We start from the raw sequence: 11,865 nt of genomic DNA on the forward strand, positions 1-11,865 counted from the left end.
CGAGCCACAGCTTCTGACTTAGAACAGCTCTGAGAAACCAAATCCTATTCTGGAGTCTCCACATAAACCAGAAACAAGGTTTTGATATTACATTGAAACCGCTGCGTTTGATATTTTTCCTAATTTGTACCTAACTGGCATTAGAGAGACAAACAAGATGAGAAGGAATCCAACCTAACTCAAGAACTGGCAGTTTCTTGTTTCCCAGAAAAATCACAACAGTTAAATGATACTTATCATTAGTGTTTGACTCCAGCTTCCTACACGGCTTTAAGTTGCAGTTTTAAACATTAACTTCATCTCCCAGTGAACTCAAAAACATTCCTGCAACTGATCAAGTGTTAGAAAAATAATTTTGCTTCCATTCAGTTTCACACAGCACACACTGCAACACCACAGAGCTCTGCTCAAACACCTTGTGTCTGAGCTGAAATTAAGCACGTTGTAGCTATCCGAAATAAGGGTGAATATTAAGGGCTTCAACTTCTTAAAGGTAGAATATCTGAAATGATTAGAAAGAGCTACAGAAAGCTTTCAGAGCAATGTTTCAAAAAGAAAAAACAACAACAACAAAGTCAAAAGCAGTTTGAACAAGTCTTTATTATTCTACTTCAATAAGTAGAAATAACAAGATAACTATTTCCCCAATCCCTTCTGTCAAAACGTTGGGGCAAGATGAAACCCAGCCCTGGCATAAATGCATGCTTTGAAAGAGGAAAAAAATAGAAGTTACTTTTTGTTATTTGTGCCTTACAGCCAAACTTGAACGACCCTGAGAAAACTCTGTGCAGACAAGTCACTGGAAAGATTTACGTGCAGCTCATTAAATTTGTTTTTTAATCCCCTGTTATTGCCTTGCAAGTTGAGTTTTTTTTAAACCAAGTGCTAATCTTGATGAAAATTCATCATGAAGAGTGCTACAATATTGCTTTTTTATTACAAATAGCTAGTACTTCCTTGAAAATATAAATGTGTAAAACAGTCAGCTGACTGCACAGTGCATTTACAGTACGTGATCCAGAGAGTAACAGGCAGCTTAAAGAACTGCTTTGTACATTAGCCCTTGGCCACGAAGAACTTGGCAGTAATACTACGGCTTGAATGACTATTGGGTGGAAAATACTACCACTACCAATAAAAAGAAGAATAAAGGTCTCGGTTGCATCTACTTTTATCAGAAGCCAGGATACATATACATCGTTGGAACAGGAACTTAACCAGAAAACGTCATCATGTTGTAATTCTTGGAAGGGCTGGATCTGCTGCTCCTTACGGCTGGTCCCACTCTCTAGCGGTTTGGACGTCTGCTACCCTGGCTGGGGACTTTTGTAAAGGACGCAGATAAAGCCGTTTTCACCTATACGATAGGACACCTCGAAAGGGTCGACCCAAATAGTCAAGTCGCTGGGTAGCAGCTGGAGGAGTCTCTCGTGGCTCAGTCCAATCATCCCCGCCGCCTCGCCTATCAAGGGGTCCATCTTGTGGTTGATCCTAATGCAGCGGTACCCGGAGCCCCTGGAGGGCGTCAGGGGGAACCAGTGGTGCTTGTACCGCTCTGCGGGAGGAACAAAGAGCGGCGTCAGCGCGGCCCCGCGCCCCGCCGCCGGGCCGGGGCCTCCCGCCGCCGCCCGCTCACCGCGCAGCGCCTCCTGCAGGCGCTCCTGGAAGCGCCGCAGCCGCTCCTCGCCGATACCGCCGGCGGCCTGCAGGAGGCGGGTGACGAAGGCCGCGGCCGCGCACACCTCGGCCCACGTGGCCGCCCGCCGGCGCGCTCCGCCGCGCCCCGCCGCGCCCCGCCAGCCAATGGCGGCGCCGCGCCGCGGCGGCGTCACAAAGGCGCGCCCCGCCCCCGCGGCAGAGGCCGAGGAAGTGCACGCGGCCCGCAGCCGCTGGTCCGTTCTCGTCTTATTTAAATCTCTCCCCTCCTTCCTCTGGTTCGGCCTTAAATCCACCTCAGCTTAAAAAAGTCACCTCCCCCCCATCACCACTGGGCTCTGCGGTTCTAACATTTTAATTCTCCGTCGTTAGGAGAGCGCACACTGCTCCTTCGCCCCGCTCTAAGGCGCTGCCGTACGCCAAAGAGCCAGAGGGAGCTCACCTGTGAGTAAGGTAAATAGCATCTTGTTTCCCCAGCTGCACATCCGAATTGTTTTCACCTCTTTCTTGCTTGTCAGCTTAAGAGCGTGACATCAGCTCTAGCTCAGTAGCAGCAAAAGCCATATACAGGAGTTAAGGAGAAGGCTTGTCTGCAGACCTTTAAAAACAGATCTTGTTTTACTGCTGCTCAAAAGTTTACCAGATACTTACTCATCAGTAGAGGCATGACAGAGGTTTGGCTAGTATTTCAGTTGTTACTAACAATCAGTTGAACACAGGTTTAGAATTTACAGGAGTTATTTACAGCAAGTTTCCCCAAGCCTCATAAAATTCCATCCCTTTGATCTAAGGGTCAGAAGTCACTGAGGCTATATCCAGAAATCCCAACCCACCTAGCTGGAGCACTAGAAGAGAACAATACAGGAGAAAACTCGTAACAGACTTGAGTCTCATCCCACACGGGGGGAGCTCCCACGGAAATGCTCAGTTACTACTGGCAATAGCAGGACAGACAATGTGTTCATTAAAGCATCTATTAATTACAGAGCCCTCTCTGGTTTATTTCTGCTAGGTCCTGCTATCGGACACACTGAAGCAGTCAAGCAAGTTTCACTACGTTTACTATTAGAACCTCTTCAGACTTAGTCTGTTTGTACAAAATCTGCTTCAGGAAAGCAAGTTCCTATCCAGTTTGGACAAAATTGTTTGAAACAGCATGACAGCAATAAAATTCACATATTGCTCCTGCTTACTTGATGTTATTCACCTTAATAAGACTTCTTGCCCCTGCTCTTCCCTACTTAATAGACAGCAACATGACCAAGACAGAAGGGTCAAGAACCTCAAGTGACAGAACTACAGCACCTGAATTTTGGATGGATAGTCCCACTTTCAACAGTCCCACTTTATGACTTCACATTTTAAAGCCGTTGTTTAAAAATCTACCCATCGTATTTCAAGTCCACAAGCTTTGGAGTATAATTCTGTATGTCATTTTATAACCTAGCCAAAGAGATTTTTATCCACTACAGGAAGAAAAAAAAATGTATTTTATCTCTTCTTCAAGGAAGACAGTGAATTTCTGTGCTTTCTTTTCCTTTCCCTCACAACTGTTAGCTCTATATGACCTCTGTTCCTGAGGAAGTGTAGAGAGCTGCATCAAGATACTATTTTATTAGAACACGTGTTCAATTAAGTCCAGCATGCATTTCAGTGACTCAGACTTTAGAAATTAATTAAAAAATAATCTTTGCCGGTAACTGGACATAACAGTCATCCAATTACTTCAGTCTTATTGAGAATCAGAACACAAAATCCACATCTCCAGTTTTGGAGACTTCACTGGTAAGATTATGCAGGCACACATGGACTACGCCACACCACCACAGCTGAGCAGGCAGTCATTACTTGTAGTCAAGTTACATGAAAAGGAGTAAGCTTGCATTACTTAAGATGCTACTTTGGTTTACACAGAATTCCTGTAGTAGATAATTATTCCTGCACAACAAAATTTTACTGTCACTGTAAGACCAGCTCTGGGACTAAGTTTATCCTGCATATTCTGCCAGGTACTTATCTCAAACGCTTCCCCACATTATCCACATCCCTTCCCTTTGGATAATACAGAATTCCCCTACCATATCTGCACTGTGTGACTTCAAAACCTTTGACACCCTGGCAGTATTGCCACAAACACAGGAAGACAGCTACTCGTTTCCAGGTGACATAGACAAACACACCAACATGCTTACACTGAAGTCATGAAATTCTTACTAGTATTCAGAATAAACATAGCGTTACTGTTAACAGCATTAAGAGCTATACAAATCCAGACAAGGTATCAAACCGTGCTTAATTACACAAAACACTTCCTCCTTTCCAAGCTGCGTATACCCATACGAATATACGCACAAATCCCTGGTCAGTCAAGGCTCTACTAAAGCTAGGACAGATATTAAGGGACCTGGTTTTGACTTGCTCATGAGAAACTTGAGTAAAGATCAGAGTAGAAAAGGCTTTTGAGGAACCAAATGAAAAGTAGTTGAAAGCACTGCAGGCGAACAAAGAAATGTCACAACACTGCTAGCACAGATCAGTGCTCACTACGTTGAGGTCTGGCACCTAGGTCCACTAAGCAGCGCGTTCAAGTGAAATAAGAAGGTTTTCCTGTAAAAATGAAAAGATGCCACAGCTAGCAGCTGATATCAAAGCCACACCTGGATCTTTTATATTCTCCACAGCAAGTTTCATACTTAAAGCTCAAGCTACACAAACCACAGAAAGAAGACAGAGAAAGCAATAGCTGTATAACTATTAGACTTTCATCTCCGTGCCAGAAAATGGTTCCATATGCATTAGTATCTAAACCTTTGGAAACTAGTTATTTGCTGATTATTATAGTAGCCATTTATATAAGTAGTCTGTTTTAGAGAATACCCATGCTTCCTATAACACAACAGTGTGAATGTAATTAAGCAATTGCAAACAGCATACCAGCACAGTTAAGCATGACCCGTTGAAATATGTCATTTTTCAGCAGAAACAAGTTTTAACCAGTACTCTCTCTCACTCTCTCATCCCCACGCACAAACTGCAAGCTTCTTCCCCCCCACCCCCCATTTTCTGGAAGACTTTTAGCTTTGAGAGTTGAGAAATCTTATCGCACAGACAGAAACAAATGAATTATCACTACCATGCATATCATCTTCTTTCACAGAGAATTTTTTTTTTAAGCTTATAAATTGAGATTTACCTTTGCTGTTATTCTGTTCACCTGCAAAGTCATTTCTCTTCAGCAGAAACACCTGGAATGGAGAAAGGCAGTCAATATCTTGTTACATCTTATTAAAAAAAAAAAAGTATATGCAAGTGTTCTACTCTATTTTTCCTCAACTTTAGCTGGGGGGAAAAAATGAAGCTGTATCAGCAGTACATTACCATCGCTATTGAAAAGTAAAAACGGTAAACAACAATAGCACTAGCCCAGTCAGTTATCATATAAAATAATAATAAAATGAAAAATAGGAAGACCAAGTAAAATCTAAGTCAAGATCCTTTTTGCTTAAAGGTCTTAGTCAGCCTTTCTAGAGTGACTGACACAGAACCCTGGACCCTCTACGTGAAGATTTTAAACAACACAAGAAGTTTTTGTTTTACTCAATCTATTTGACGCATCTCTTATTAAACATAATCCAGTAAAAAACATTCTTAGAAACAGTAGTTGCCTTTATCACCAGACCACAGAGCCAAACATTATGCTAACATTCCCACTACACACAGAAAGAATATTTCTGAATACTGGCTTTGTAACGTCTCTTGCTGATGTCTGGGGGAGACAACGAGCTCTGGTCTCACCCTGCTCTCGAGAAACTCTGTAGGAGAAGGACGTGAGGAGGGAGCAAGCTGTGACCCAAACGCCAGGTGTCCTGCGGCTCTCCCGCAGGGCGGCAATGCTGGCCCAAAGGTGCGGTGCAGGCGCCGCCACTCCAGGGCTGCAGCCCTGTCCGAGGGACATCTCCGCTCCTGCCTGTGGCACGGGGAGCGTTGCCAGCAGGCCGAGGGAAGCAATCCTTCCTCTCCGCCGCGTGTCGCGGGACCCGGCATTTGAGCCTGTGCCGGCTGCAAGAGCGGCCACCCTCTTGCTTGGGTGCCGAGGGCCCAGGCCCCAGCGTGGCACCTCCAGCCACCCCTGTGAGGCGGGGGCTCTGTCACAGCGGGTGCCAGGTAGCTTTGGGCGTCCCTGCCCAAACGGGGGGCGTGCGGTGGTGATTGTGGGGGCGTGCTGGGGGGGCTGCCTGTGGCCGAGAGGGGAGGCAGGGGCAGGCAGGGGCTCCCCAACCACCCCGGGGCAGGGCCCCTCTGCTCCTTGGCAGGGGGGGCCCAGGTCGGGCTCTGGGTGCCTGCTGGGACCCTTGTGCCTGCTGTGCCTCCTTCCCCTCCACAGCCTCTGGCCCTGCCCATCAGCCAGCATGGCAGGGACAGAACAGGCCCTTGGGGACAGTCCCTCAGGGACACCTGGCCCCGCAAAGGTGCTCAATGGCTGTGCCATTTGCTCTCTCCCCTCCAGCATGCATGCTGTGTGGCCGGGCAGATGCTGACCCGAACATCTGCGGCCCCAGACACGGAAGGAATGGACTCTGTGCCCACACGTTTTGCCTGGTGAGTTCCCCCAGGGTTCCCGTCAGCATCCCACCAGGGACGGTCCCTTCAACTATGACCCCTAACGAGATCCTGCTTTTTTCTATTCTATAGTTTCTTGCGAATGGCCTTTATCGGCTTGGAACACTACAGGACGGAATTTTGGGAGTTTTACTGGAGGATATACAGCACACAATCAAGCGGGCATCCCAGAAGGTGAGGACCTGATGGGAACAGGGAGGTTTGGGCCAGGAGATGCTCCCGCGAGCTTAGCCTGGACCCCAAGGAAGCAATCCCAGCCTTTCCAACCCGCTCCGGGACAAACTGCTGCTCTGGCAGACGAGCCTTGTCCGCCAGGGGGGGTCTGCAGAGCGTGACCCAGCAGCGCCCGCGCCCTGTGCCCTGCCCTGCCCAGGGGTGTGGGGCCAGCGGTGGCGGCATCGAGCCTGGTGCTAATGGGGCTGCTGTGTTCTTTTCAGCAATGCTTCGTTTGTGGCGAGCGAGGGGCCACCATCACCTGCACGGAGACAGGCTGTGAACGCAGCTTCCATCTCCCCTGCGCCTCGGAGGGAGAATGCGTCACCCAGTTCTTTGGGCAGCACAGGTAAGGGCTGCCAGCAGCAGCCAAGCAAGAGAGGACCCCACGCTGGTGCTTCCCAGCAGCCTGGCAGAGCCGGAGGCAGCGCCAGAGCCTGGATGGGCCTGGGGCTCCTTCACGTTCCTCTGCCCTCCTCGCCACAACCGCGGCAGGCCCAGCACTTCTCACCTTGCCCTTCCCTTCCCTCTCCCCGCCAGGTCCTTCTGCTGGGAGCACCGCCCTCAGCAGGCAGTGCAGGCAGCTCCGGAGCAGGACACCATCTGCATCATCTGCATGGACCCTGTGGGGGACAGCAAGTCCTACCACACCATGGTGTGCCCAGCCTGCAGTCACGCCTGGTTCCACCGGGGCTGCATCCAGGTAGGAGCCCTCCCCTCACCCTGCGCGCACGGCAGGTGCTCAGCAGCACCAGGGCCCGCTCACCTCTCACCGCATGTGTTTCTGCTGCAGGGACAAGCTGTGAGTGCAGGCATTCTCTGCTTCCAGTGCCCCATCTGCAGAAACAAGGTGGAGTTCCGTTCCGAAATGTCCATCATGGGGATCCGAATCCCATTCAGGTTGGTGTCCCTCTGCCCTGCTCTCTAGACACGAGGGCACAAGCGCTGTGTATGGCCAGGGACTGGACAATTTCCCTCCCTTCTCTTGCAGAGGACCAACCTGGGAGGACGGCAACGCCTTTGCATCGCTGCAAGAGAGGCACCAGCGCTGTGATGTCAGCGAATGCCTTTACCCACAAGGCAGGGAGCAGGCGGAGGGACAGGGGTGAGTTGCCTCAGCAGCCATCTGGGGCTCTGCCCACGTCCTCAGCCTCAGCACATGCTGGGGGAGCCAGGACAGAGCACAAGGGGTGTGCCAGCCACTCCCTGGCTCAGACACTTTGTCCTCACACCCACAAGTCTTTGCTTCCCCAGGCCCTGGCAGCTGCTGCTGGGCCGCTCCTGTGCTGCCGAAGGCACCCACCGGCGCTGCTCCAACTTGACCAACAGCACAGGCACCTGGGAGTGCGACAGCTGCGCTGGCCTGGGCACTGGTAAGTGGCAAAGGCCTCATGCTGCTGGGCTGTGGCCAGGCAAGGCCTGGCTGCAGGGGCTCAGGGCAGCCTTGCCAGAGTCTCTCTGACCCTGGACGGGTCAGAGCCTCTACTGCCGTGGGTCTGGAAGTCCATCCCACTCACCTTCCTGTCTCCCCTTACAGCCTCCAGTACCAATCTGGGGCTCGCCGGCCCCAGCACCTCCAGTCCAGAGGCTCTGGGGCCCTCCCGTGGCTCCCCAGCACCCGCAAGGAGCAGCCTCAGCAGCACCAGCAGCCAGGCAGCACCGGGGCCATCCCACAGTTCCCAGGAGACTGAGAGGAGAAGGCCAGGGACAGAACAGGGGACAATCTGCCAGCCTGTACATCAGGCCCAAGACACCTGGCACAGTCCCAGAAGACGCCGCAGGAGCAGCCGTGCTGCAGAACCCAGCGCTGGGAGCAGCACCCCCAGCTTGGCCAGTCGGAGGGCACCAGGAACCTCCAGTCACTCCTTGGTGCCCGAAGGCAGACTCCCCGCCGGCCAGCGGGGGCGACCCCGGACAAGAAGCCTTGAGAGCCGCTGGAACGTCCAGCCCCAGATGCCCAGAGCCAGCCCCGAAGACGCCGCAGGAGCAGCCACGCACCACAAAACGGTGCTGGGAGCAGCAGCAGCACCAGATCTGCCAGGGGGGCGGCATCGGGGTCCCCCGGTGGATCCCCAGGGTCTAAACGGAGACGATGCTCCAGCCAGCAGGGGACAGCCCAGAGAAGAAGCTGCCCCCCATTACAACATCAGGCTCCAAATACCCAGAGGCAGACCCGAAGACGGCGTGGGAGCAGACACAACGCTGGAGTGATACCAGTGCTGCTCCAGCTACGACCGCAGAGCACAGCACTGTGTGGGCTGCTGCAGGGAAAGGTGACTCCGTCCTAGACAGACCCAACACAGTCACCGAAACCCGCAGTTTGCAGGCCCAGGGGCTCCTTTGTAGGGACCAAGCCCTTTTGTTCAGGGCCCTGAGACTGCTCTCTGGAGACAAAGCTGGCTTCTCATTACTTACACCCTCGCTTTTATGGCCCAGGCTGTCATTTTCAGGGCGCAATGCCTTATCTTTAGGGCCCCTTAGTTGCACTGTGAGGTGCAGAGCTGCCTTTTAGGGTACAAAGCCTTATTTGTGAGGAAACACCCCGCTTCTTCGGGTCCCAAATCCTCACGCTAGGAGACAAGGCCTCAATTTGAGGGCCCAAAGCCTCCTTTAAGGGTCCAAACACCCATCTGGAGGGACCGAAGCATCACTGTAGGGTCCAGTCCGTGAGCCAGAGACTCCAAAGGCCCAGGGTCCAGGTCTAAAGCCTCACCTTGACGACCAGGCCTCCCCACGCTCCCCCTCCCTCCCCATTTTAAGTCTTCAAAGCCGCATTAGTAAGCCCCCGTGTTTCCTCTCTAGGCTCCAAAGCCTTCTTTTCAGGCTCCAGAACATCCGCTTGGCATCCCAAGTCGTCTTCTGATCGCCTAAACCCTCGGTTTGCAGGCCCAGGGGCTCCTTTGTAGGGACCAAGCCCGTTTGTTCAGGGCCCTGAGACTGCTCTCTGGAGACAAAGCTGGCTTCTTATTGCTTACACCCTCACTTTTACGGCCCAGGCTGTCATTTTCAGGGCGCAATGCCTTATTTTTAGGGCCCCCAGGTGCACTGTAAGGTGCAGAGCTGCATTTTTAAGGTGCAAAGCCTTATTTGTGAGGAAAGCCCCCTCCCTCCCCATTTTAAGTACTATAAATATGAGGGGTTAGAGGGGGGTTGGGTGACGGGAAGGGTTGTGTTGTCGTGGTGGCTTGGGGGCTTACTGTACCCACCCCCGCTAACGTTTGCTCTTTTGTCAGCTTTGGATCCGAAAGTGGGATCTTAACACGGAAAACACAGGGGAGACTTTACTGCTCTCCACATCTACCTTAAAGGAAGTCGTGGGGAGCTAGGGGTCGGCCTCTTCTCACAGACAGCTAGTGATAGGACTAGAAAGTATGGCCTCAAGTTGCGCCAGAGGTTTACTTTGGAAATTAGCGGTGGTTTTCTCGGGTGGGCAGCCAAGTTCCACCGCAGCCTCTCTCTCACTCCCCCTCCTGAATAGGAAAGGGGGAGAAAAAACGATACAAAGGGCTCAAGGGTTGAGATAAGAATGGGGACATCGCTCAACAATTATTGTGACAGGCTAAACAGACTCAGAGAAGGGAGACATTAAGAATTATTGCCTATTACTAACAAGCTAGAGAAGTGAGGAACAAAAGAAAGAAACCCAAAACACCTTTCCCCCCATCCACCCTCCTCTACCTCTTTAACCAAGCGGAGCAGGGGAATGGGGGAATGGCGGTTGTGGTCAGTCCGTAGCACTTTGTCCCTGCCGTTCCTTCTCGGTCACTCTCTTCCCCTGCTCCAACGTGGGATGCAGTCGTTCCCAAAGTGATCCTGCGTGGGCTTCCCACAGGCAGCAGCTCTTCAAGAACTGCTCCAGATACGGGTCCGTACCACGGGGTCCATCCATCAGGAGCACACTGCTCCAACCTGGGTCCCCCACGGGCGGCAGCTCCTGCCAGGTCACCTGCTCCTGCGTGGGCTCCTCTCCACGGGCTGCGGCTCCGGCCCGCAATCTGCTCTGGCGGGGGTCCTCCACAGGCTGCAGCCTGCTTCAGTGCAGGTCCACCTGCTCCACCGTGGCCTCTTCCACGGGCTGCAGCGTGGAACCCTGCTCCACCGTGGTACTCCGTGGGCTGCAGGGGGACAACCTGCTTCACCATGGTCCTCACCACAGGCCGCAGGGGAACTTCTGCTGTGGTGCCTGGAGCACCTCCTCCCACTCCTTCACTGACCTTGGGGTCTGCAAGGCTGTTTCTCACTCCTCTCTCTCTCCCAGCTGCTGTTCCGCAGCAGTTTTTTCCCTTTCTTAAATATGCTCTCACAGAGACGCAAACAACGTCGCTTATTGGCTTGGCTCTGGACAGCAGCAGGGCCCTTATCTAAAATGGGGCAGCTTCTGGATTCTTCTCACAGAGGCCACCCCTATGGGCCCCTGCTACCAAAACTTGCCAAGTAAGCCCACTACAATTTCTTCTCAGAAAGAATAGTCAGGAATTGGAACGGGTTGCCCAGGGAAGTAGTGGAGTCACCTGGGGGTGTTCAAGGAAAGGTTGCACATGGTGCTTAGGGACATGGTTTAGTGGGTGACATTGGTAGTAGGGGATAGTTGGACCAGATGATCTTGAAGGACGTTTCCACCCTTAATGATTCTACGATTCTGTGATTCTAATTAGGAGGCTTTGAACCCTGATGGTGAGAGCTGGCGAAAGGAGTCAGGGCTCAGACTGGACTGTCAACTGCAGTAAAGACGATTAAGACGATTAAGGACACATTCAATGAATTAAATGCTAAGACTCCCCATAGTCTCCTCCATCTAATAAATTAATTAACAAAGTATATCTTTATATAAGAAGCCTTACACCCATACCTCACAGATAAAGTGATGCAAGTCTCATCTTTACAACCACCCCCCCTCCTGCAGGACTGCCCCTGTGTATGTCCCCTGTGCTAAGTAGCTGCAGCTGGCCTGCCTGCCTGAGTCCCGAGGGATCACCTGTGACCACTTCAGTGGAGAAGCTGGGAGGAGTTGGGACAGCTGAGAACGCTGCTCAGACTGCCTTTCTTTTGGCCTTGATGGGTGATCCCAGGCTCCCCCTTTATGCATAAACAGTACTTAAATAAAACGGATTACACTCCAGCAATGATTTAAGTTTGCTGCATGTGAAGGGCAGCAGAGAAATGAACAAGAGCAATCAGATTTCTCCTGTGGAACCCGAGATGTGCAATGCTAACAGCACAGCGGTTCTCACTGAAAGGCCACCAGGCGATTCCGAGTCACTGGCTCACAGCACCGGGAGCTGTTACTAACCCTGTTAGAGCCACGCTGTGAGGCCGTGGCCTGCTCTGAAGAGTTTGTCAGCATAGCAGTGACCGCATGCCCACCTGGGTTACACG

The 11,865-nt window shown here is 51.7% G+C and overlaps 2 protein-coding genes and 1 pseudogene across 3 annotated transcripts; 1 reads left to right on the top strand and 2 right to left on the bottom strand.

The window, feature by feature from the left end:
- Positions 1–583: 583 nt before the first annotated feature.
- Positions 584–3,046, bottom strand: LOC310880196 (protein BTG1-like; annotated as a pseudogene). The gene is made up of 3 exons (XR_014589237.1): positions 3,043–3,046; positions 1,637–1,957; positions 584–1,555 (listed from the first exon to the last, which is right to left on the bottom strand). The product of XR_014589237.1 is annotated as a protein BTG1-like (transcript).
- A 1,827-nt stretch (positions 3,047–4,873) lies between these two features.
- On the bottom strand, positions 4,874–11,390 carry LOC310880554 (uncharacterized protein). The gene is made up of 2 exons (XM_083796601.1): positions 10,168–11,390; positions 4,874–4,901 (listed from the first exon to the last, which is right to left on the bottom strand). Exons 1-2 carry the CDS (start codon positions 10,629–10,631, stop codon positions 4,889–4,891), a joined length of 477 nt encoding a protein of 158 aa, XP_083652727.1. The 5' UTR covers positions 10,632–11,390; the 3' UTR covers positions 4,874–4,888.
- LOC310880548 (uncharacterized protein) lies at positions 7,460–8,905 on the top strand. Its single transcript, XM_083796587.1, has 2 exons — positions 7,460–7,862; positions 8,027–8,905. Exons 1-2 carry the CDS (start codon positions 7,553–7,555, stop codon positions 8,698–8,700), a joined length of 984 nt encoding a protein of 327 aa, XP_083652713.1. The 5' UTR covers positions 7,460–7,552; the 3' UTR covers positions 8,701–8,905.
- Positions 11,391–11,865: the final 475 nt, after the last annotated feature.

This window comes from Anser anser (assembly GCF_964211835.1).
Source record: "Anser anser genome assembly, chromosome: 12".
NCBI lineage: Eukaryota > Metazoa > Chordata > Aves > Anseriformes > Anatidae > Anser > Anser anser.